General features: G+C 50.4%; 2 protein-coding genes across 4 annotated transcripts; one reads left to right on the forward strand and one right to left on the reverse strand.

Annotated features, from left to right (window-relative positions):
• Positions 1–989: 989 nt before the first annotated feature.
• On the reverse strand, positions 990–7240 carry CIB3 (calcium and integrin binding family member 3). Of its 3 annotated transcripts, XM_047095680.1 has the most exons (7): positions 7058–7240; positions 6819–6853; positions 5014–5125; positions 3466–3613; positions 2424–2509; positions 1947–2059; positions 1049–1107 (listed from the first exon to the last, which is right to left on the reverse strand). In XM_047095680.1, the coding sequence occupies exons 1-6, from the start codon at positions 7193–7195 to the stop codon at positions 1985–1987; spliced, it is 594 nt and encodes a 197-aa protein (XP_046951636.1). In that variant the 5' UTR covers positions 7196–7240; the 3' UTR covers positions 1049–1107; positions 1947–1984. The 3 variants fall into 3 exon arrangements, with proteins under 3 accessions (XP_046951635.1, XP_046951637.1, XP_046951636.1); XM_047095679.1 differs by lacking the exon at positions 1947–2059 and having other exon boundaries at positions 990–1107; positions 2314–2509; XM_047095681.1 differs by lacking the exons at positions 6819–6853; positions 7058–7240 and adding an exon at positions 6404–6495 and having other exon boundaries at positions 990–1107; positions 2314–2509; positions 5014–5106.
• A 10532-nt stretch (positions 7241–17772) lies between these two features.
• FAM32A (family with sequence similarity 32 member A) lies at positions 17773–24114 on the forward strand. The gene is made up of 4 exons (XM_047096112.1): positions 17773–17882; positions 18005–18146; positions 22604–22657; positions 22958–24114. Exons 1-4 carry the CDS (start codon positions 17773–17775, stop codon positions 23024–23026), a joined length of 375 nt encoding a protein of 124 aa, XP_046952068.1. The 3' UTR covers positions 23027–24114.
• Positions 24115–24627: the final 513 nt, after the last annotated feature.

The following is a 24627-nucleotide window of genomic DNA, read 5'->3' on the forward strand; positions in this document are numbered from 1 at the left end:
GAGCTCTGGAGGAAGTCCCAGGTCACAGGGCTGTGTGACCTCTGGCAAGTCACTAGACCTCTCTGGGCCTGCGGGCTCATCTGGAAAATGGGGAGAGGCGCAAGCAGTCCCTCGTTCTCAGGATGAACCAGCAGGATGCACAAGAAAGCTGAGACTTCGGCTCACGGAAGGTGCTTAGTAGGTGAAGGTTGGAGAGTGGGAGTGGGGTCTAGAAATGATGCACGTGGAAGGTCCCTGGGGGCGAGTCTCGATTGCAGGAATGAGCACTCTTTGGACTGACTGGGGCTATCGATGGGGCCCCAGGGCGACCACAAGTGGAGTGAGTGTGGGGCTTCTCAAATCTGCAAAGCGTAGATGTCTGGGATCTGGGCACAGGTGGGCCTGGGTTCAAGGCTGCCTTTGCAGACAACTTGAGGTGTGGCCTTGGGCAGATCACTCTGTTCCCTGAATGAAGGGTGACTGCTTCTCGGTCAGCCCCGCTGGGATGTCATAGGCAGCCAGTGCAATGGCAGAGAGACAGGTGCCTCGTAAACTGTAAAGTACGGTGCCAGCCTCAGTGAATGACGTTGCTGCCCGCCCCCCCCCCCCCCCCACCGAGGCCTCCTCTGGCAGTTCTAATCGGCAAGGAGTCAAAGCTTTGGTCCCCTTGAGAAACTCCAGGACGGGGGGTGGGGGGAGAGGGGACTTGAGAGGTTGGGGGAAGGGGTCCACGTTGGGCAGCCCTGGGGTGAGATCGCGTGGACCTGACCTCCACATCTGGTCTCTGTCCACCGAGACTCATGACTACCCGGCACTTCCGGCCCTCACAGCGGACAGAGAGCTGGAAGTCAGCCCCTTTCCTGTGTAAATGGGGAGATCGAGGCCCACAGAGGGCGCAGCCACACCTGGGAGCCCACACAGTGAGGGCAGAGGTGAGATCTCAGGCTTCCTGTCTCCCATCCGGCAGGTTTAAGGTGCAAAATACATCCTCCAAGCAGATGTGACTCAGTGCCATGTGTTTATTCCCAGAACCCAGGGAGGCCGGATTCCACAGTGGAGTGACGGGTCACGCCGGCCTCCTCTGACCCGGCTTCTCCACGGTGCCCTCAGATGCGGATGTGGAAGGTGCTGGGTGCAAAGAGATATAGGGTCAGTATCATCGGGCGAAGGGTTACCCTCCCTCATCGTTCCCCCAGACTCTTCCGCCGGGGGTCCCTGAGATAGGCAAGGAGCCATGGAAGGGGGGAGACGGATCCTCTCAAAAACCCCAGGCCGTGTCCCCCCAGCCCCACCCCCACCCCCAGCTCCCACAGGGGCTGAAAGCATATCTCTTTGGATCAGTTTACATCCCGGCTCCGCCCCAGACTTGCTATGGGACTCTGAGTGAGTGGCTGTGCCTTCCTGGGCTTCAGTTTACCCCTCCGTAAAATGGGGATAATAGCCATCCCTCCCGCATGGGGCTGTAATGAGGGCTAAGGGGGCGAATGCACAGGGCGCGGTCACATAGGGGTACCGTCCGTGGTAGGGCTCATTCAGTTGCCATTATCCGCGTCTCCGCTAAGACACCAACCGTGCTTCTCCAGGTAGAGGAAGGGGGCCCTCTGCGCACGTAAGGACACCGCCCATAATAACAGCCGCAACAGCAACCACAGCACACATTGAGCACCTGCTGTGTTCCAGGCACGGCTCTAAAATCTTTCCGTGTGCTGACTCAGGGGTCAGCCAACTTCTTCTGTCAAGAGCCACATAGGTGACATTTTCAGCTCTGCGCAACGGCTCAGCTGGGTCTCGTAGTTAGAAAGCGGCCGGAGACGGTACGTACACATTCAGGCGTGGCTGTGTGCCAATAACACCCTCGATGGACACGGAAATTGGAACTTCCTATCCAGGTCATGCGTCACGCAGTGTTACTATTCCTTAATCTTTCCCCCGCCATTGAAAACATGTAAAAGCCATTCTTAGCTCACGGGAGGTACAAAAACAGGTGGCTGGCCGTCCCCTGTATTCACTCGCTCTCAGCCCTCCGGTGGGGGCTTTGATTCCGCCCAGGACTGCCAAGCACAGTTGTACCCTCTGCCCACTGCAAAATGTTCAGAAAAGTGAGGGTTGAAGACCAGCCATGTTCCATTCACCCAAAGAGCTGCGTCCGCCCACGGGGCGTGCCCAAGGGGTCCCCGATTATCCCCATTTTAAAGATGCAGGGACTGAGGCCAGGGAGGCTGGGAATGCTCTCTAAGATGACAGATGAACGAATGGAGGAACTTTCACAAATGGGGTCTGGGCTCTAGTTCTGTGAGAGCCCCTCTCAGACGTGGGAATCGCCAGGAAGGTCACCTGAGGAAGTCGGGTGCCCGCAGGATCATGTTCTGGAAGTCTTCCAGGGAGAGCCGCCCATCGTGATCCCCATCGGCCTCGCCCAGCACCTTCTCACACACCAGGCTCACCTCCTCGGCGCTCAGCTCCCCCCGCGTCAGCTTGGTCACCGTCTGCTCCAGGTCCCACGCACAGATGTAGCCGTCGTCGTTGAAGTCTGTGCCGCAGGATGGACGGGGATGTAGGGTGGGGGCTCATCTGGCGGCAGGCCTCTTGTCCCCACGTTACAGAGGAGGAAACTGAGGCAGCGGAGGGAACCCAGGACCCTGGGGCAATAGCTGGAGTCTTGCTTTAGAATATTGGGCAGGGACCTGCTGGGAGGCCATTCGTTCACTCAACAAGAATCGAGGGAGTGCCTCCTATGTTCTAGGCACTGTGATAAATTTCCCTCCAACCAACAAGCTTTAATTGAGCACCTACTATGTGCCGGGCGTGCGAGACAGATGGGGAAGAAAACAGTTACGGCTGCGGCCCTTGGGTCTCATCAGAGAGAAGTCAGTAAGAAATGAACAACAGGTCACAGGGGCGCCTGGTGGCTCCGTGAGTTAAGCGGTCGATTCTTGATCTTGGCTCAGGTCCCGATCTCACAGTTCGTGAGACTGAGCCCCACAGCGGGCTCTGCGCTGACAGTGCACAGTCGGCTTGGGACTCTCCCTCCCCCTCACTCTTTGCCCCTCTCCCACTGCCTCTCTCTCTCTCTCTCTCTCTCCAAATAAATAAATACAATTTAAAAAAAGAAGAGAAATGAACAGATTATGAACAAGAAGTTAAGAAGCACTGCTTCATGCTGAGAGAGAAATAGGATGTGGGGCAGAGGCTGCTTTTGACCTAGACTTCAAGGTAAGAAAGAGTCAAGGGAAAGGTGTTCCAGGCAGAGGGAACAGCAGAGGCAAAGGCCCAGAGGGAGACCGAGTTTGGTGTGTTGGAGGAAAAGTGAGGCCAGCGTGGCTGGAAAGGAGTAAGGGCGTGAGGTCAGCAGGTACCAAGGTGGGGCAGGACGGGGCCACGCACGGCCTCGAAGCCCTGTGGCGGCAGGCACAGCCCCCGGCTGGAGCCCTGGTCTGTTCCCACTCCCCACCCCCGCGCTCCGCCAGCCCCGGGCCCTGCACGCACCATAAATTTTGAAAGCGTAGTAGGCTTTGAGGTCACGGGGAGCCATTTCGCTCATCACGGAAAACATGTCCAGGAAGTTGTCCAAGGTCATGTGGCCGTCCCCATCGTCAGAGAACACCTGGGCAATCCTCTGGCGGAATGGGTTGTCCTGGGGACAGGAAGCAGGGTGGCCATCCCTGACCAGGGTCTCAGGGCCCCAGGTGGAATCGCTCTCAGCACCCACCTTCCTGAAACCTGCAAGTACCTCCCCACCAAGACTTCCTCCCTCTCACGGACCCAGGAGAGGACTTCAGGCAACTCTTCTCTCTGCCCCTGAGGTCTGCGTGGCCTTGACCACCCTTCCGGCTCCAGACACAGCCACATGACCCGAGTGAGGCCAATCAGAGATCACCATCCACTAGGAGACCCTGATTGGCTCTGGAGTAGGCAGGGTGACCCAAGCTGGCCAATCAGAGGCTGCCCTGAGATGTTTTCTGAAAGACGGGGATGGAGGTCCCTGCCTTCTGTTGGTTGCAGAGCTGACGGGAGGAAATCTGTGACCACTGGGGCTTCCCTCACTATCTCAAGAGGGTAAGCTGCCTGAGACTGAAGCCTCTTCCTGGGAGGCACTGAGAGATGGAAGGAGATTCCTGAGCATGTTGAGACCCTGGTTCCAGCCATACCTGGTGCCAGCTCTACCCCTGGAGTTTTTGCTCACGTGATCCAATAGATTTTGTCCTTTATTCTTTAATTTTTTTTTAACGTTTATTTATTTTTGAGACAGAGAGAGACAGAGCATGAACAAGGGGGAGTCAGAGAGAGAGAGGGAGACACAGAATCCGAAACAGGCTCCAGGCTCTGAGCTGTCAGCACAGAGCCCAACACGGGGCTTGAACTCACGAACCGCGAGATCATGACCTGAGCCGAAGTCGGACGTTTAACCGACTGAGCCACCCAGGCGCCCCGCCCTTTTTTTTTTTTTAAAGTTTATTTATTTATTTTTGAGAGAGAGAGTACCGTGGCGGAGAGGCAAAGAATGAGAAGGAGAGAGAGAATCCCAAGCAGGCTCCACACTGCCGGTGCAAAGCCCAGCTTGGGGCTCGAACTCACAGACTGTGAAATCATGACCTGAGCAGAAGTCCGACCCCTAACCGACAGAGCCACCCAGGCGCCCCAAGATTTTGTCTTTCTTGAATGAGGTTTCTGTCCCTTGTGATAAGATCCTCTCTATTCAGTCACTCACCCCACGAGTCCCCTTCAGCATCACAAACTACGTGACAAACATCCAACTGAGAAGAACCTACGTTTCTAATGGCTCCTCTATGCAAAGCAGGACGGACATCCCCTGAGTCCCCGCCACGCTGTAGGCCCCGTGCCACACCCTTTACCTGCCTCATCTCATTTCATCGTTGCGACAGCCCAGGTTCTGAATCCTGTCTCTCTCCCATCCTAGCTGTGTGATGACGCTGACCAAGTGTCTTAACCTCTCTGAACCTCAGTTTCTTCATCTGCAAAATGCATCCGCTTCGTAGGAGTGCGGCCCCCGCCTGCCCGCTGGCCTCGGCGTACCTTCAGCTCAGGCATGCTGCCGATAAGCTCGTAGGGCACCTTCACATCAGGACAGCTGGTATAGTCGAGGGGGACAAGCTGGGGAGCCAGGTCCTGGTAGCGATAGAAAAGCCTGGTGTGGGGAGGGAAACATCGGCAAGGGCTGGGAGAGGGGCTGGGGAGGACGTGTCCCTTCCGTCTCACTCGTGCACCTGCCCACTACCCACTGGAGGACCCTGGGTCCCCAAGAGTCATCCGCTCTGAGCCCAGTCCTCAAGCACACAGAGCCGAACACAGGCACTTCTACCCGCTGGGGACAGGGCCACAGTGGAGAGAGGGCCCCAGAGCTAGGGGAGACTGGAGTGGGGACGCTGACACTGGGCTTTGAAGAACGCGTAGGGGCTCATTCCTAGGCAGAGGGGGATGGCAAGAGGGACAGCGCATCAGGCATTCAGAGAACCTGAGCGAGTCTATGAATCTCTGGACATCATCACATTGTCGGCAAGACTCGGCCTCTAAAGACCCCCGTCCTCACATTTTGCTTCTCTCCCTCCATAACGGGAGGGTCTCCTAAACGGGGCAGAGCCGAGACAAAAGGCCAATATTCAGGTTTTTTTTTTTTTTTTTTATGCGTGAAAGGCATTTTGCAAAACAGCAAATGCCACCCGCACTGCCTGGATTGTGAGGCCAGCTGTCCACTCCAATGTCCTCACCTGCTGACACCCTGCCTCCACTGGGGGCGCCACGAGCAGCAGCCTTGTGGAGACCATCCTTGATGAGCCAGAGGGCCCCCAAGCTGCTAGGGTTTGTTTCCGGGGGGGAGACAGGAGCCCCTGGGTCATATGATGGCTAGGAGCTCAAGGAGGGGGTATCTGGAGCGTCCGTTCCCTGTCTGGTCCCCCCTCAGGGAACAGCCCGGGTTTGGGTTTCTGTATGGCCTCGAGCATTCCGCTTTCCCCTCTGAGCCCCAGTTATTCTGCTGACAAACAAGAAGCTTAGGGCAGGCGAGACGCCAGCCCTCACACCCCTTGCAGCTCTGCCCGTCTTGCAGAGCTGGAGTGGGCCGCCCCCGTGCGAGCCTCAGTTTCCCCATGGGTAATCTGATCGTGATGGCCAGGGTGACCCTGCGAGCTGTCCTCACCCAGACAATGGGGCTCACTGGTGAAAGGTGTGCCCATCAATAATGGATATCTGGTGCCCACACAATTGGGGCCTTGGCCCCGATCACTCTGTATCTGAACCCCGGCCGGCTAGGGTTTCACCGCTCCGAGTTCATGGGTTGGGGCCTCTGGACAATGGCTCCATGGGCTGAGCGGTCATGTGGGGTACCCACCAACCCCTCTCGTTCACGCCAGGGAAACTCAGCAGCCTCAGGCCACCCCCCCACACACACACCCTTACATTGATTTACCTTCACAGCCCAGAGTCGACTCTGGACTCTGCCCCCAGGTTCCCAACCTCCAGTGCCAGGCTCTTCACCCTGGCCTCAGCGGGATCTTTCTAACACGCCTTCTGACATCTTTCTAGCGTCTTTTTGACATGCTGATTCGTACCAGCCCCTGCCCCCCACCCCTGCTCACATACCCTCCGTGGCTCCCCATCACCCTTGGGAAAAGCCCAAGCCTATCAGCCTAGAGGCCGTGACAGTATGACAAGATGTGGCTTCTCAGCCTCCCCATCCCCGCCTCCACCCACGGACCACGGCTGCAATCCCTCCCTTCACACTGTAACCACCATAAAGCACCCCATCCCGCCCAATTGCAAATATCACCCAGCAACGGATAGAAAGTTATTTCCAGGTCTTCCTCCCTTTCCCCCAGACTGACCTCATGATTTCCTTTCTTGTGAAGAAGGTGCAGTCCTGCGGAGAGAGATATTGGCTTGGCCCAGAGCCTGCCTCGGGGGCCCCCTCCCTGTCCCTCCCACTGCACCCCCTCTCTGCACGCCGATCTGTACCAGGAACCCTTGCCGACCACACACCCAAGACAGATGATGCTGTCCCCATTCCTCAGGCCAAGAAATCAAGGCTGCCAAACCTGCCGAGGGCCCAGCGCATCACCCCTACCTGATATGCTTCCAGCTGCTCATGAGTGAAGACTGTCTGCTTGTTGCCCATGGCGAAGGCCGCTGCCAGGGCTCTGGAACAAGCTCCCGAAGCCCCTGGTCTCCTCGGGGCCACACGGGTTGCCAGGCTGCTGCACATCAGCGTCTGGGCAAATCTCCCTGCCCTGGCTGTCACCTGCCCACCCGCCCCGTCACCCCCAGCCTGGGGGAGATCAAGTTACAGCCCAGCTCTCTGGGCAACAGCCTGAGTATGTCCATGGCCACCAGGACGAGGAGGACTGTGTAGGAGGTCACAGAGCAGCAGAGCACGTCTGCCCCCACTGGGTGAGGCTGGGGGCATGGGACGCCTTCCAGAGACAGGCAGCCTGATGGAAAGACTGCGGGCACACCCCAGCTCAAATACTAGCTCTCCACCCACTAGTTGTGTGGCCTTGGACAAGTCACCTGACCTCTCTAAGCCTCGTTTGTAAGAGGGGAGATGTATCAGTACCTAACTCATAGAGTCATTCTGAAGATCTAATATCATTAACGCAATCAAAACAATTTCTTTTGACCATTGGTTAGAAGCCAGTTTTAGGCACTGGGAGCATAATTGGGTGAGCAAGCTAAATGAGGTCCCAAGATGTGCTTGGAGATGATAATGATGATGATGTTATGGCTCAAGAAGAGTGATCCAAGGTGTAAGTTTGAGAAACAATTGGTTAAATAATACCAAAGAGAATTCTTTCTTTGCCGGACTTGTCAGAGCCCTTAGTATGCTAATAATCACCACGCATCCTCAACGGGTAAATACAATGTAGCAGCTGCCAACCTTATTAGGACCCAGAATCCTCTTGGGCAGAACACCTGGGAGTCAAAAGCCCTTCGCCTGGTGCTCCATGCTCTTCTTGCTCTGGGTCTCGCCTGTCTCTCCACTTTCTTCTCCTGCTCAGCCTTTTCTAGCTCCACAGCCCAGCCTCCCTGAACTGCTCTTGGATCTCCTCCCTCTAACCCCACCCCACCCCCACACTCTCCCTGGCCTGGACCATCACAGTTCTTCCTAGCGTCATCAACTCTCTTCTGTCCCAGTGTGTGAAGCCACCTGGTAGAATGGGACTATGATAAGGCTTTAAAGACCCCCTTAGGATGATTTTTTAAAAAAAACCTGACAATATCAAGTGTTGATGAGGGTGTGGAACAACTAGAAGTCATTAATTGCTGGTGGTGATGCAAAATGGTACAGCCGCTCCAGAAAATGGAGAGCTTTCTTAGACGTTAAACATGCCCTTACCCCGTGATTCAGCAATCCCACTCCTGAGTAGTTACCCAAGGGAGATGAAAATCTGCGGGCACACAAAAACCTGTTCATGCCCGCAGCATGGAGAAAATACTTGCAAATCATATATCTGATAAGGGACTAGTCACCACAATATATAAAGAACTCTAACAAGTCTACAGTAAAAGGACAAATAGCCCAGATCAAAAAATGGGCAAAGATGGTTGGGGGTGGGGGTAGTAATAGATGGAACACAGAGGATTTTTACAGCAGTGAATCAACTCTGTATGATACTGTAATGGTGGATGTATGTCATTATACATTTGTCCACAACCATAGAATATACAACACCAAGAGTGAAGCCTCGTGTACACTTTGGATGATATGATGTGTCACCGTAAGTTCATTGCTTGTAATGAGTGCACCACTCTGGTGGGGGATGTTCACAGTGGGGAGGCTGTTAATGTGCAGGGGCCAGGAGTATATGGGAAATACCTGTACCTTCTGCTCAATTTCATTGTGAACCTAAAACTGCTCTAAAAATAAAGTCTATTAAAACAAAACAAAACAGGTAAAGGATTTGGGTAGACACCTCTTCAAAGAAGATATACAAATGGCAAAGAAGATATAGAGTAAGCATGTGAAAAGATGCTGAACATCACTGGTCATTGGGGAAATGCAAATTAAAACCACAGTGAGATACTACTCACATGCACTAGGATGCCTGTAACGAAAAAGACAGACAATAGCACGTGCTGACCAGGATGTGGGGCTACGGGAACCCTCACACACTGCTGGTGGGAATGTGAAATGATGCAGCTGCTTTGGAAAACAGTTCAGCGATTCTTTAAGAAGTTAAACACAGGGGCGCCTGGGTGGCGCAGTCGGTTAAGCGTCCGACTTCAGCCAGGTCACGATCTCGCGGTCCGTGAGTTCAAGCCCCGCGTCGGGCTCTGGGCTGATGGCTCGGAGCCTGGAGCCTGTTTCCGATTCTGTGTCTCCCTCTCTCTCTGCCCCTCCCCCGTTCATGCTCTGTCTCTCTCTGTCCCAAAAATAAATAAACGTTGAAAAAAAAATTAAAAAAAAAAAAAAGAAGTTAAACACAGAGTTACCATGTGACCCAGCAATTTTCATTCTGAGGTGGAGGGAAGTGAAGCTATATGTCCACATAAAAACTTGTGTGTGAATGTTCGTCACAGCATTGTTCATAACAGCCCCCAAATGGAAACAACCCAAATGTGCACGAGCAGATGAATGGATAAAGAAATTGTGGTTCCTTCATACAGTGGAATATTACTCAGCCATAAAAAGGAACGAAGCACTGACACATGCTACTATGTGGATGAGCCTTGAAAACATCGTGCTAAGTTAAAGAAGCCAGACACAAAAAGGTCACTGTCATGTGTGACTCCACATGTATGAAACATTCGGACCAGGCAAATCCATGGAGACAGAGAGCAGATTAGCGGTTGCCAGGGACCAGGGGAGGGCGATGGGGAGTGACAGCTCAAGGTGGGGGGAGTTTCCTCCCCGGGGTGATAAAAATGTTCTAGAATTAGATAGTGGTGATGGTTGCACAGCACTGTGACTGTAATAAATGCCACTGAATTGCCCACTTAGAAGGGTGATTTTTATGGTATGTGAATTACATCTGTTTCTAAAAATATTTGTATATGAAGAGTGATGGCAACTCTGTTCGTAATTACCCAAAACTGGAAACAACACAAATATTCTTCACCTGGGAAATAGATAAAAAAAAAAAAAAAACAAAAAAACCTGGGGCCCGTCCATACAATAGACTCAGCCATAAAAAGGAATGAACTGTCGATATACACAAAATGAATGGACCTCAGATGCATCATGCTATCTGAAAGATGCCAGATTCAAGAGGCTACCTGCTGGATGATTCCATTTATATGATGTACTCAAAAGGACACAACTATAGGAACAGAAAACAGATCAATGGTTGCCAGGGGCTGCAGATGGGGGAACAAGTGAATCTCAGGGGTGATGAAATAGTTTTAGTATCTTGATTGTAGTGTTGGTTACATGACTGTATTTGTTTGTCAAAACTCATAGACCCGTACACCAAAAAGGGTGAGATTTTTGCATGTAAATACATTTTTTTAAATGAGGACAATGACAAAACTAATTAGTAAAGACCTTGCTCCCCATGCCTCATGGTTGAAGTCCAGATTCCTATGCCTGACCCCATCAGACACTCTGTGATTTGGTTATATGGCCCCTCCATCAACAATTAGTTGTTGAGCACCTACTGTGTCTCGGGTGCTGTCCTAGGTCCTGATAATACATCGGTGAACAAAAGCCGTGCTCTCCCAGAGCTCACGTTCCAGTGGGCAAGCTACCAAATAAATATATGATTAGTCAGGAGTGCTAAGTTCCAGGAAGAAAAATAAAACAGGGCAGGGATAGACAGATGAGGTTGGGCCAAAAAGATTGGGAAGGGAAAGCACCCCTGGTGACGTGATATTTGAGTAGTGAGGGGATAGTGAGTGGGAAGAGAGTCGCTGGCGGTGGGAAGAGCGAGTGCAAAGGCCCTGAGGCTGGAGTAAGTTTGACACAGTTGGAGGAGAGCGAGAAGGCTGGTGTTGTGCAGGAGCTCAGCAAGCATTAATTACAGCTAACAGGCTGCCTCTCTGACACCTAGCTCCAATGATGGGATTTTTTTTTCTTTTTTGCATTTCCAAGAAGTCATTTCTCATGGTATAAGTAAATTAATTCTATCTTTGTATGGATAAATTCCATCTTCATCACGATAAATAAGATGCAACAATCCCCCCCCCTTGCCATATGGGATGTAGAACTCAGAATCATAACGCTAGTACTGCGTTTCAATAACCAGATCAAAATGGCAATGAGATATCACTGCCAGGATGGCTATTATCAAAAAAGAGCAAAAGGTAATAAATGTTAGTGAAGAGGTAGAGAAATATCAACCCCGCGCACCATGGGTGTGGGAATGCAAAATGGTGCCTCCACTATAGAAAACAGTATGGAGGTGTCTCAAAAACGTAAACCTAGGGGCACCTGGGTGGCTCAGTTTGTTAGAGCATCAGGCTCTTGATTTCAGCTCAAGTCATGATCTCACGCTCATGAGTTCATACTGGGCATGGAGCCTGCTTAGGATTCTCTCTCTCTCCCTCTGCCCCTCTCCCCAACTTGCGGATGTGCTCGCTCGCTCTCTCTCTCCCTCTCTCAAACAAAACATAGGGGTGCCTGGGTGGCTTAGTTGAGCATCTGACTCTTGATTTCAGCTCAGCTCGTGATCTCACGGTTCATGAGATCGAGCCCCACATCAGGCTCTACACTGACGTCAAGGAGCCTGCTTGGGATTCTGTTTCCCTCTCTCTCTCCCCCTCCTCCACTTGTGGTTCCGAAATAAATAAATCAATAAATGTTAAAAATAGAACCATCATATGATCCAGTATACGTCCAAAAGAATTCAAATCCGGATCTCAAAGAGACAACACTCCCATGTTCATTGCAGCATTATTCACAATAGCCAAGATATGGAAACAATCTAAATGTCCGTTGATGGATGAAAAGAGAAAGAAAATGCGGTGTGCACGTACAATGGAATATTATTCAGCCTTATAAAGAAGGAAACTTGGGGCGCCTGGGTGGCACAGTCGGTTAAGCGTCCGACTTCAGCCAGGTCACGATCTCGCGGTCCGTGAGTTCGAGCCCCGCGTCGGGCTCTGGGCTGATTGCTCAGAGCCTGGAGCCTGTTTCCGATTCTGTGTCTCCCTCTCTCTCTGCCCCTCCCCAATTCATGCTCTGTCTCTCTCTGTCCCAAAAATAAATAAAAAACGTTGAAAAAAAATTAAAAAAAAAAAAAGAAGGAAACTCTGCAGTATGTAACAACTTGGATGGCCTCTGAGTGCATTTGCTTAGTGAACTAAGCCAATCACAGAAAGACAAATCACAGAAAGATTTTGGGTTGTTTCCTGTTTGGGGCTACTATGAGTAAAACTTATTCCACTTATGTGAGGAGAAAGTATAATGGTGGTTTACAGCAGCTGAGGGGAAGGTTAAGTGTCAGTCGGTTAAGTGTCCGACTCTTTATCTTAGCTCAGGTCTTGATCTCAGGGTCATGACCCCTCCTTGGGTTCCGTGCTGGATGTGAAACCTACTTAAAAAAAAAAATTGCGAAAATCTCATGTTAAGCGCTCTTACTACAATAAAATAAAGTAAAAACAAAAACGTAACTACCATATGACCCAGCACTGGCACTCTTGGGCAATCGCAGAGAAATGAAAACGTACGTTCACACAAAAACCTGTAACGGACGTTTTACTCATAGTAGCCCCAAACAGGAAACAGCCCATAAATCTTTCAACAGGCGAATGGTTAAACAAACTCGTCCATCCATTCCATGGAACACTACTGAGCAATGAAAGGGGTACATGTGACAACTTGGAGGAATCTCTGGGGAGTTATGCTCAGTGGGGGGGGGAAAGCCAATCCTAAAATGTTACATACTGGCTGGTTCCATTTCCATAGCATTCTTAAAATGACTAAATTATAGAAATGAGAACAGGTTGCTGGTTGCCAGGGTGCAGGGTGGGGTGGAGGGAGGTGGGTGTGGCCATACGCAAGTGCATCAGGACCAATCTTTATGATGATGGACTGCTCGTATCTTGCCTGTAGCAGTGTCAATATCCTGGCTGTGACATTGCCCTAGGGTTTTATAAGATGTCACCATCGAGGGAAACTGGAAAAGGGTACACGGGATCGCTCTGTATTATTTCCCTGTTTTTTTTTTTTAACTTTTGTTGTGGTAAAATACACACAGCATAACATTGACCATTTGGACCATTTTTAAGCGCCCGACTCAGTGGTACGAAATACATTCACATTGTTATGCAGCCGTCACTACCCTCTGTCTCCAGAACACTTTTCATGTTGTAGAACTGAAAGCCTGTCCCCGTTAAACAAGTCCCCATTCTCCCCTCCCCCCAGTCCCTGGAACCCACCATCTCACTTTCTGTTTCTGAGAATTTGCCTGTTCTAGAAACGTCATGTAAATGGAATCATACACTATGTATCCTTTTGTGTGTGGCTTCTTTCACTCGGCGTGATGTCTTCAGGGTTCATCCATTGTAGCAGGTGTCAGATTTTCTTTCCTTGTTAAGACTAACTAATGTTCCATTGTGTGGATAGATCACATTTTGTTTATTCATTCATCCGGTCGATGGACACTTGGGGTCTTTCCACCTGTTGGCTGTTTGTGAAGAATGCTGCTATGAACATGGATATATACTTGCAATAATGTTCTTTTTTCTGTATCAGGATCCTACGTTACACGTCGTCATGATATCTCCTTAGGCTCGTGATCTTCAGTCTGTTTTGTTTTATCTGGTTTTAGGTTTTTGGTCTTTTTTTTTTTCTTAATGACATTGATAGTCCTAAAGAGTACCAGTCAGGTACTTTGTAGAATGCCCTTCATTTTGATTTGTCTGGCATTTTCTCGTGAATGGACTGGATTTATGGGTTCAGGAAAGACCTCAGAGGTGAGGTGATCTCCTCGTCACCTCTTCATCACATCAGACCCGGAGTTACTTGATAGCTACAAGACATCATCGACAATGTTGACCTTGATCCTTTGGGGCAAGGCGGTGTTTGTCATGTTTTTCCATCCTCGATAACTGTTTTCCCTTTCCATAATCTGTTCTTTGGAAACAAAGAGTCTTTTAAAGAAATGCTCCTTACCAGGGTCCTTGATGGCACATAGGGGGATGTTGGGTGATAAAGCACAGACATTACCAACTTAGAGTTGATTTTCCAGTGATTTCAGTGAGTTATACTCTGTGCATGAAAATGTTTTAGAAAACCTTAACTGATTTATTGTATTTTCTTTGTATATATACACAGGAGTAGTATAAAATAAAAATCTCTATGTATTTAAATCTCAAGACTCTTTATTTTTTTTTAATGTGTATTTATTTTGAGAGAGAGAGAATGGGAGAGGGACAGAGACAGAGGGAGACACAGAATCCAAAGCAGGCTCCAGGCTCCAAGCTGTCAGCACAGAGCCTGATGCGGGGCTCGAACCCACGAGCCACGAGATTATGACCTGAGCTGAAGTAGGACACTTAACTGACTGAGCCACCCAGGTACCCCTCAAGACTCTTGAAATGGATACAAAATAAGAGTTTTTTTAAGTGAGCAAAAGCACCGTATCATAGTTTACTTGGAACAATTACTCCTTAGAACATAAATTATCAATGGGGGCAATATCTCTCCTAAGGTGGTGAAAATTGGTTCCGGGGGAGGGGTGGGGAAGGGATGAAAGAACCTTAGATATTTCGATGGCTCGTGGCCCTCCAAAGCTCAGTCCTCCCCGACAAAAACTTATTCACTGGCATTTAACTTCTCTCATTAAATTAAATTAAATTAAACTAAATTCTCTTTAGGGGATGATAATGAAAAAAAAAAAAGGTTGAGAAGTGCTGTCGTCGAAGTTTATAAAATAGTGACACATCTTACAGCGGATGGCCTCATGCTATGGTGACAAACGCAAGGATGGAGCACTCAGCATAGGTTGGATTACAGTTTGTGCCTCAGTCTCCCAACCTGTAAAATCAGGATGGTTTGTGTAACAGGGTGGCCGTGGAAGCAAATGAGATGATCCACGTAAATCCACGCAAAGTATGAGCTGTGGGTATCAGCCGCTGCCGCCGCCGCGCAGCAGCAGCCCCAGCTTATAAAAGAGGAAAGCGAAAGTTAAAGAGATCAAGCCACTTCCTGCAGGGCACACAGCCTTGGAAGTGCCCGAGAGGAACTTCAAAGCTCCTAGGTTGCCTGGGGCAGAACAGACCTCCCCAGCTGAGTCTGTCCTCTTCTTCCCTGGGGAGCTCATCCGGTCAAGGAGGGCCCCACCAACGAGCTTACCCCTTCTGGACGCCCTCATCCAATTCCGGAACACCAAAGACGCCTGCAGCTGGAGAATTGGGCAGTCGCTTGCTGCCCCCTGCAGGCAGAACTGGAAATGTCAGGCACCGTGCCCTCCTTTGGCCTGATGGGGGCGGAGGCGAGGGGGTGGGGAACGCTTGCGTCTCCCTCCTCCATGCTCCCTCAAAAGTCCTTGGCACAAGTTGGGCAGTAGCAGTCTAAATGAAAATGCACAAATCTACATAATCTTGAACCCAGTGACTCCACTGCTACGGATTCAGGCCACTTGCAAAAGTGAGCTAAGATTTGTGGGCACGTTAGATGGGCTTTGATTAGGGAGGGGCCTCACTCAGCCGCAGGACACCCAGCCTTTGACGAGGGTGAGTGGAGGTGTCTGGGGCCTTGCAAAGAGCTCCAAGACATTTTGCTAGATGACAAACTGAAGACAGAGATAAAAAGACATTGTGCAGATGTACAGATGTGGGCATACACACTTTTGTGCTGAAAAATATAAAAATGAAATTGTTAATCATTTTGGAAAGAGGTGGGAAGAGAAGTTTCTACTTTTTTGCTTTCTTTCTTCTTTTAACTTTTTCTGTACTGTGTGCTTTTCTCACATGGGACATGGGCATGCATATAGATGTTTAATGTCAGCAGAGGATTATGGGACATTTGGAGTTTCTTCTCTGTTTCCCTCCGTGTTTGACGCCACATACAAAAGCAGTCACAACATTTTGATGGGGGAAAGGTCAGCGATAAAGCGACTTTAGAATAAAATCCCATTTTATTTTTAACATTCCAGATAATAAGAGACTGGAAATAGAGAAATCAAAACAGTAACAGACATTATTTCCGGATGGGAGTGATTACTGTCTTCTCTGGGCTTCTCAGTACTTTTCTAATTACATATTCTGCAAATAATGTTTGCATAGCTTTTGCAATCAAATGCAAATAAACAGATGCACAACATTGTGAATGCATTTAATGCCAATGAGTTGCACAACTTGAAGTGGTTACAATGTGGGCTGAGATGATGACCTGAGCTGAAGTCAGATGCTTCCCTGAGCCACCCAGGCGCCCCTTGTTTTGTTTTTTAAAGGTGTGTAGGTCGCAGCTAAGGCAGACAAGAGACTGTTCTTTCCAAATCAAGTTCTGGACCTTTTATACCCCCCAAAAGGAAGAATCTCAAACCCATTATGCTCCTTGAAAGGACCCTAGCTCATGGGGCGCTTGGGTGGCTGAGTCGGTTGGGTGTCCAACTTCAGCTCAGGTCATGAGTTCATAGTTCAGGTCATGGGTTCAAGTCCTGCGCTGGGCTCTCTGTTGACAACCTGGAGCCTGCTTCAGATTTTGAGTCTCCCTCTCTTTCTTCCCCTCACTCGCTAGGACTCTGTATCTCAAAAATAAATGTCAAAATTTTTTTTTAATTAAAAAAAGAAAGAACTCTAGCTCAAAAGAATGTATACAGTAGAATTCCATGTATATAAAGCTTTTACAAAATATAAATCTAATCTATAGTGAGAGAAAACCGACTTGGAGTTGCCTGGGGAGAACGATGGGGGGGGATTAACTGGGAAGGAAAAGAGAGGACTTTGTAGGAATGGAGTGTTCTAGATCTTGATTGTGGTGGTGACTACATAGGTGTGTAAATGTGATAATATTCATCAAAGAGCACAATTAAAATGAGTGCATTTTACTGATTATAAATGATACCTCAATAGAATACATTTTATTTGTATGTATGTATGTATGTATGTATGTATGTATGTATGTATTTTTAAAGTAGGCTCCACGCCTAAAGTGGGGCTTTAAGTCACCACCCTAGGATTAAGAGTTGCATACTAGGGGCGCCTGGGTAGCTCAGTCAGTGAAGCATCTGACTCTTGATTTTGGCTCAGGTCACCATCTGGGGGTTGGTGGGATCAAACCTCGCTATCAGCACAGAGCCTGCTTGGGATTCTCTTTCTCTCTCTCTCTTCTGTGTCCCTCCCCCAATCATGTTCACACGTGCACTCTCTCTCAAAATAAATAAATAAACTTAAAAAAAAAAAGTCGCATGCTCCACCGACTGAGCCAGGAGCCCCAATAGACTACATTTAATTTTTTTTTTTCAAATGCCATTGACATGTATTTCACAGAATGCTACCATCGCCCAAAAACTTAAAAACTTGTAAGTACTGATTAGGTTTACAAAACTAGGTTATCTATTAAACTTTCAAAATACAGCAATAAAAGGGAACAGAACCCCAAGTGCACGCAAAACCATCAAGAGACCACTGTATTTTAGGAAACGGGGTTCCGTCCAACCAGCTTTGCAGATCTACGAGGCCCAAGGCCGGAAAAACTGGAATCGGACTTGAAAGCCGGAAGTGTGGCTAAAGACCGGATGCAAAGAATGAGGTCGCTCCAGGCCCTCCCGGCCCCACCCACAACTGAAAAGTGTGGCCCAGCTCTAGACGCCGAGAGCGCACGCGCACCTCCTAGCTCAGCCAATCAAGACGAAGTGAGGCGGGCGTTCGGGAGGAAATAGCGTTCTCAAACAGGAAATGTGGCAGTTTACCTACGGAATCGCAGACGGTGTCATGGCGGCCTACGAGCAGGTTCAAAAGGGGCCCCTGAAACTGAAAGGCGTCGCAGAGCTCGGCGTCACCAAGCGGTGAGTGTCCAAGAGTACCGCGAAAGGTTGTCTTCTGTCCCCTTAACCGTCTTCTAGAGTTCCAGAGCCCTTGCCCCGCGATCCGCCCTTACCTCCTCTCCCCCGCGCTTCTCCCCTCCCAGGAAAAAGAAAAAGAAGGACAAAGACAAAGCGAAACTCCTGGAAGCAATGGGAACGAGCAAAAAGAACGAGGAGGAGAAGCGGCGTGGCCTGGACAAGCGAACCCCGGCCCAGGCAGCCTTCGAGAAGATGCAAGAGAAGCGGGTAAGGCGGATGGGGAAGCTGGGGATGCCCCGCGCAGCGGGTCTGGGTCTCCCGAGGTGGATGCAGAGACAGGGCCTGACGACTCGAAATTGGGGTCAGCCCGGGACGCTCGAAGGGGTGGCGAGCGGTCAGAGAGGCGTTCATTCCGGGAAGAAGATGCTACGTGGAGGAGGAAGAGTCCGCGCTGGGGGAGCTCCGGGGACGGGAAGCACCTCTGGCCAGAGTGGATGGCAGAGGAGAAAGCTAGAGCTGGCGTTGAAAGGAGGCCAGAGCTGGGGACCGAATTTGGATTCCAGCGCAGCCTTTCATTTGTCTAGTGACACTGGGTTAATAACTCATTTTCTCTCTGCCTCAGTTCACTTACCTGGAGGGGTTAGGATAGTGCTGTCGCCTAAAAGGTGTGGGAACTTTAAATGAAGTCATGCAGGTAAAGCATTTGGCACTTGGTTTGTTCCAAGTCAGTGTTCAGCTGACGTTAGCTGTTGATATTAAATGGTCATGCCTCCTGCTCTAAATTTCCAGGAAGTCTGTTACTTTGATGACTTTTTTGGCAGTTTATTTTTTTTTAATTCTTTTATATATTTTTTAAAAGTTTATTTATTTTGAGGGGCGCCTGGTGGCTCAGTCGGTTAGGCATCCGACTTCAGCTCAGGTCATGATCTCGCGGTTTGTGAGTTCCAGCCCCACCTCGGGCTCTGTGTTGACAGCTCAGAGCCTGGAGCCTGCTTCCGGTTCTGTGTCTCCCCTTCTCTCTCTCTGCCCCTCTCCTGCTCGTGCTCTGTCTCGCTCTGTTTCTCAGTAATAAATGAACATTAAAAAAAAAAAAGTTTATTTATTTTGAGAGAGAGAGAAGGGGGAGGAGCAGAGAAAGGGCAAGAGAGCGAAAATTCCAAGCAGGCTCTGCACTGTCAGCACAGAGCCCGCGAGGCCCAAACTCAAGAATTGTGAGATTGTGACTTGAGCTGAAACCAACAGCCAGAAGCTCAACCCACTGAGCCACCCAGGCACCGCAGTAAATCACTTAGCTTAATAGTAAACACAGTAAATTTGGACAGTAGGGGGTAGGAGATGTTAGCAGAGGATAGATAAGCTCAGCCTGGTATCTAGGGGAAGGGAATAATCAGTCTAGGTTGGTGGTTCTCAATGGGTGCCATTTTGTATCCCACCTCCACCCTTAAGACATTTGGCAATGTTCGAAGACATTTTCGTTTGATAAAACTTGGTGTGTCGGCAGGGGTGGGGGTAGTGCCACTGGCATCCAGTGGGATGAGGCCAGGGATGCTGGTCAGTGTCCTACAGTGACCAAGATAGAATCCCCTGCAACAAAAAAAAGTGATCTGGCCCCAAATATCAAGTGTCCATGCTGAGAAACCCTAACCCTGGTCTGGGGTGTTTGGTCCAGTAACATCAGGAAGAGTGAACTCCTTACTCTCAGGCCTAATTGAGTCATAAGAAAAAAAAAAATGGTGAGACACACTGACTTTGGCAAGACCAACCTGGGTTCCATTGTGTCTCTGCCGCTTCTTGGTGGTGGTGTAGCTCTGGGCAGGTCGGTTAACCTCCCACACCTCATTTTCTTCATCTGTAAAGTGGGGCTGAAGTCCTTACCTAACGGGTTTGTGGTGAGGGTTTAACAAGCGAATGCACTTAATTTCCTTCCCTGAGGTTATAGTCACAGGTTAGGCTGGGGTGTTACTCCTCTTGGGAGAGGGGTAACCATCAGGCCATATATATATATATATATATATATATATATATATATGCACGCCCCAGAGTTGGACAGTAGTACTGGAAGCCATAGAAGTTATAAGGTTTGGGATGGATTTTGGAGCGAGAACAGCAGGATTAGTTGATGGACTGGGTGTGGGCTGGGAAAGAATGAGGGATGACCACGATTTTTGGTAGGAGTTGCTGGGTAAGTGAAAGTGCTATTTACCGCAGTAAGAAGGACAGCAGGCTCTAAAGCAGCTTTCTTTCTTCCTTTTTTTAATTTTTTTTAATGTTTATTTATTTCTGAGACAGAGACTTTAATGTTTATTTATTTCTGAGAGAGACAGAGACAGAACGCAAGTGGGTTAGGGGCAGAGAGAGAGGGAGACACAGAATCCGAAGCAGGCTCCAGGTTCTGAGCTGTCAGCACAGAGCCTGACGCGGGGCTTGAATTCACAAGCGGTGAGATCATGACCTGAGCCGAAGTCAGACGCTCAACCGACAGAGCCACCCAGGCGCCCCTAAAGCAGCTTTCTAAAGCGGGGCAAAAAGACCTTGGTTTTAGAGAGGTTATGTTTGAGGGCCTGTTAGAAATTCAAATGGAGAATTCTCGTGGACAGTGTGATACCTGAATCTGCAGTTTGGAGGAGAGGTCTGGGCCTCTCCTGAACGTTCTGGAATTGCTGTGAGGAGACCCTCTGACTGGATGAGATCCTCCGAGGAGAGACAGTGACAAAGAAGAGGTCTAGAATCTGAAGTTGTAAAGGATCCCTCACGAGAAGGAGGAAAACCGGGAGAGGGTGTCCTTAGGAGCTGAGTGGAGAAAGTGTCTTCAGGAGAAAGTGATCAACAGTGTCATTTGCTGCCAAGAGGTCTTGTAGGGTGACTACCGAGAGCCCGAAGTCGGTGGCATTTGGAATGTGGAGGAAGAGAGGCTGATGAGAGGGGATGCAAGGGAGGGTAGGGAAAGGCAAAGGTGGAGACGATGCAGAAATAACTCTTGGAAGATCTAGCAAGAGGACCAGGGAAACAAGCACATAGCTGGAAGGTGGTGGAAGGTCAAGGGAACGTTTTTGGTGCTGGTGTTGAAAACCGGAAGTGCTGCCGTGGATCTGGTTTGAACCAGGGGAGAGAAGGGAGAAGGGGTGGGCGGAGGCAGGTGAAGGGGGGAAACGCGGAATCCCTTGTGGGCGAGTGTCCCGTGGAGCACAGCGGGCATGAAGGCTGGACAGCTCTTGGAAGTCCCAGGCTGAAGGAGGGGTAGGGCTTGGCATCTCCAGCCCCATCACCCATTGTGCATGCTGCTCCCCCTTTTCTCTGGGAAGTGGGGGTGGTGACAGCCCACAAGGCACCCTGTGAACTTGGTGCATGGAGTGGGGAGAGGGAAGGCGGAGCCCCGCCGAGCGCCTGGCACTGATGTCAGCTGCCCACGTCAGCGCGGCCTCTCGTGAGGAGGCACAGCCCTCACGTGGGCTCACAGGGTAAGAGGAGGCAGGGAAGGAAAGGGAGGGGCAGCCAGGTGGTGGGTGACGGGGATCATCTCCTGTGGGCTGACTCAGCTCGGCTGGGGCTGGAGGCCCAGCGGGACCGGAACAGCCAAGATAGCTAGCCTCACCATCACGTGTCTGGCGCCTCCTTGCTCCTCCCTCCACGCGTGTCGTCTCATCTTCCGGGTCCTTTCTTTCCAGTAAGGTCATCAGACTTCCTGCGTGGTGGTTGACTTCCAAGAACGCAAAGCAAAGGCGGCCGGCTCTTACAGCTTTGGCCCAGCACTGGCACTGCGTTCTGTTAAGTAAACTGAGTCACAGGGCCAGCCCAGAGTCATGGTGACGGAGAACCGCACTAGGGCACCACGACCAGGCAGCACGGTTCACAGGGGGACTGCCAGAGTCGGCCACAGTCACCCGGTCAGTACATGTAGCGCCAGGTGCGGCCCCGGGTGTGTCTGGCCGTGCATCGCATGCTCTAGACTCTTCCTAGGTAGCATCGGGGATTAGGAAGGGGGGGTGGGGCACGATACGTATTCTGCAATCCTGATTGTCAAGGAGCTCTGGATCTTGTAGCCCCCCTGGCACTGTGTCACCAGCATCTGTTCCCTTGAGCTCCTATTACGTGTTGGGCTCTTTATCTTCCCCATTTTTCTTTTTTTTAAGTTTATTTTTTTTTTTATTTTTGAGAGAGAGGGTGTGCACACGCAAGCAGGGGAGGGGCAGAGAGAGAGAGGGAGAGAGAATCTCAAGCTGGCTCCGAGTGACAGCTCAGAACCCCACATGAGGCTCCCTCTCATGAGCTGTGAGATCATGACCTGAGCCAAAATCGAGAGTTGGACGCTCAACCGACTGAGCCCCCCAGGTGCCCCTACGCTTCTCATTTTTCACCCTTCTTCAAACCCCATCCGAGACTTTCTTTTCCTGCCAAATGGGAATGGGAATGCCTGCAAGAGACTGCCCTTGCCCAGGGCTGCAGGAAGGACACCTACAGCTCCCAGCGGAGTCGACTCGAGTCAGTGCCAGTACGTTGCTTGACACTGACCGAAGGGCAGCTGACCTGGGTTCCTGGTGGGATATGCTGTGGCCGGGCATCCCTGTCAGACCAACCTGAGGAGAGGTGAGGGAGGGGCGAGATGTACGCCCGAGACCTCCAGCCATTCCAGAGCCAAGCTGGCGGGGGCTTCTGTCTTCCGCCCCACGCGGGCCTGGGCTGTGTCAAGTGTGTGAACTCAACCTCCGTGTCTCTCCTCTCTCCAGCAAATGGAAAGGATCCTGAAGAAAGCATCCAAAACCCACAAGCAGAGAGTGGAGGTAAGTCACGTGCCCAGGGGGAAAGACCCCAGGCTCTGTGGGGTCCCGGCTGGGCCCAGAGGTTAGGAGCCTGGCAGAGGGAGCCATTGGAGTGTTGGGCAGGGGGGGGTTGCCCAACAGAAGCGACGCCTCCCCGGGTCATGTAAGGATGAGGCCAGGGTTCAGGACCGGGTGGCTTTGAGGGGAGGGGGCTCAGCAAGGAGAGGCAGGATGTGGAAAAGCGGGAGTGGGCAGTGTCTCGCAACCCTGGTGCCCTGCCCGAGACTCTGCTGATGTGGGTTTTCTCCTCGGCTTTCCCAGGATTTCAACAGACACCTGGACACCCTCACGGAGCACTATGACATTCCCAAAGTCAGCTGGACCAAGTAGCCTCCCCACCCAGGGTATGGAGTGGCACCAAGGGGAAATGGAAGGTGAAATTGGGGCTCTGTTTGGTGCCTTTGGTGTTTTCTAAGAACATTATTTTACACACACCCTTGCGTCTTCTGCTGAGACAAGTGCTTTCCAAAGCAGTGTGTCCTCTTTCTGGAACTCGATTAAAGTAAGACTGTCCTTTTACTCTATTTTGGTTTCTCAGTAGAAGATCAAATTTTTTTAGTTCGGACTAGAGATTTTTAAAAGTTTATCCAGAGATTGAGGTTATTTCTGTGTGTCACAGAAAAGGGTCTTTGCCCCCAAACTTCATCTAACTCTGACAGTCAGCCAGCCATCTTTTCTTGGATAAAACGGACTCCAGGGGATCAGGAGGTAATGCTAACACAGCCGGCAGCTTACAGACCCCGTGAGGCCCTACGTGAGCTGTCCTTCTGAGCTTCCTCCTGCTTGGGGCTTGTACTGTTTCTTCCTGAGCCTAGGGAAGCCACTTGTACTTTCTTGGCCTTCAGATGCCTCCTCAGCCCCCTGGTGTGTAAGACCACACAGCCTGGAAATAGAGCCACTGCCAAAGGAAAGGATGAAATGTACGCTTTGTCCCTGTCTGAGCTCCTGGCGGACTTACAGCCTCTGCCCCTAGTGCCCCCATTCCAGATGAGTTTAGAGGGTGTGGCCCTGGCAGACATCACTAATCAAACACAGCATTCTTTGTAATGGAACCCGGACACTGCCTGCCTCACTGCCCTCAACCCTAGGCTCTAAGCAGCCCCTGTGTTTATTCAGAGTGGCACATAACTTGTAGCCTGCTTGGCATTTCTGGCCTAAGGACATCTCAGGGGTGGCAGGACCTGGGCAGAGCCCTGGCACAGACAGTACAATACAGTCAAAGGGGAGGACCCACGTCCTGGTGCTGGAGAGCCGTGATCTCTTTTGAGGACCTACGTGTTCCTACCTGATGAGGATCAAACTGCATATACTATTGGGAGGAAGTCTCTGTTGACATAGGAGGTGTAAGAATAAGAAAATCGTGTTGGGTTTGGGGCTGTCATATGGTGAAGAGAATAAAGCAAAAAATAGTTATTAAATAGAAGTCTGAGTGTCTTAATTATAAGCGGTTTGACTATCACTAGAAATGCTGCTTTTGGGATTTATTGCACATAAAGAATGTGCATGCTGCAAAATGACCATTCACCCTCGCTTTGGAAAAAAGTAGATGACCTGTTTTTTTCACCTGTGGTATATAGCCCCCCCCCCCCCCCCCCCCCCCGAGAGGTAATAGACTCTCGTTAGCAATGGCTGTTTTGGGTAGGTTCCCCCATTGCCTCGCAGAAAGGCACTTTGAGGCCTTTTCCATCCCTGAGCCAGCAGTTGGGGTTTGTGAGCATGATGTGCTGTGAAAAGCACGTGTCAGGATGGTGGAATATAGATATTCCACCTCCCTGCCTACCCAGTCTAAAGCTGAATGACCTCAAATGGCAGGATTTCTCTTCTGTGTATTGACTGCTCGTTTGGACGGTTCTGTGCCATGTGGTGTGGTTCACTTGTGTAGCTACGTTGACTTGCCTGGGGCCAGAAAGTCCAAGGTGGCATCTCATCCT

The sequence above is a fragment of the Lynx rufus genome, unplaced genomic scaffold (genome assembly GCF_022079265.1).
Source record: "Lynx rufus isolate CCGP_SWC_20201006 ecotype Redwood Valley unplaced genomic scaffold, mLynRuf1.p SCAF_4, whole genome shotgun sequence".
Lineage (NCBI taxonomy): Eukaryota > Metazoa > Chordata > Mammalia > Carnivora > Felidae > Lynx > Lynx rufus.

Excerpts from the sequence above, each read along its gene's own strand:
- CIB3 (XM_047095679.1), bottom strand. The coding sequence starts at position 7,195 with ATGTGCAGCAGCCTGGCAACCCGTGTGGCCCCGAGGAGACCAGGGGCT. Across the intron at positions 3,614-5,013 it reads GCAGCATGCCTGAGCTGAAG|GACAACCCATTCCGCCAGAG; the intron begins GTACGCCGAGGC and ends TCCTGTCCCCAG. Across the intron at positions 2,510-3,465 it reads CTACGCTTTCAAAATTTATG|ACTTCAACGACGACGGCTAC; the intron begins GTGCGTGCAGGG and ends CCTGCGGCACAG.
- FAM32A (XM_047096112.1), top strand. The coding sequence starts at position 17,773 with ATGTGGCAGTTTACCTACGGAATCGCAGACGGTGTCATGGCGGCCTAC. Across the intron at positions 17,883-18,004 it reads GAGCTCGGCGTCACCAAGCG|GAAAAAGAAAAAGAAGGACA; the intron begins GTGAGTGTCCAA and ends CTCCCCTCCCAG. Across the intron at positions 22,658-22,957 it reads CCCACAAGCAGAGAGTGGAG|GATTTCAACAGACACCTGGA; the intron begins GTAAGTCACGTG and ends CGGCTTTCCCAG.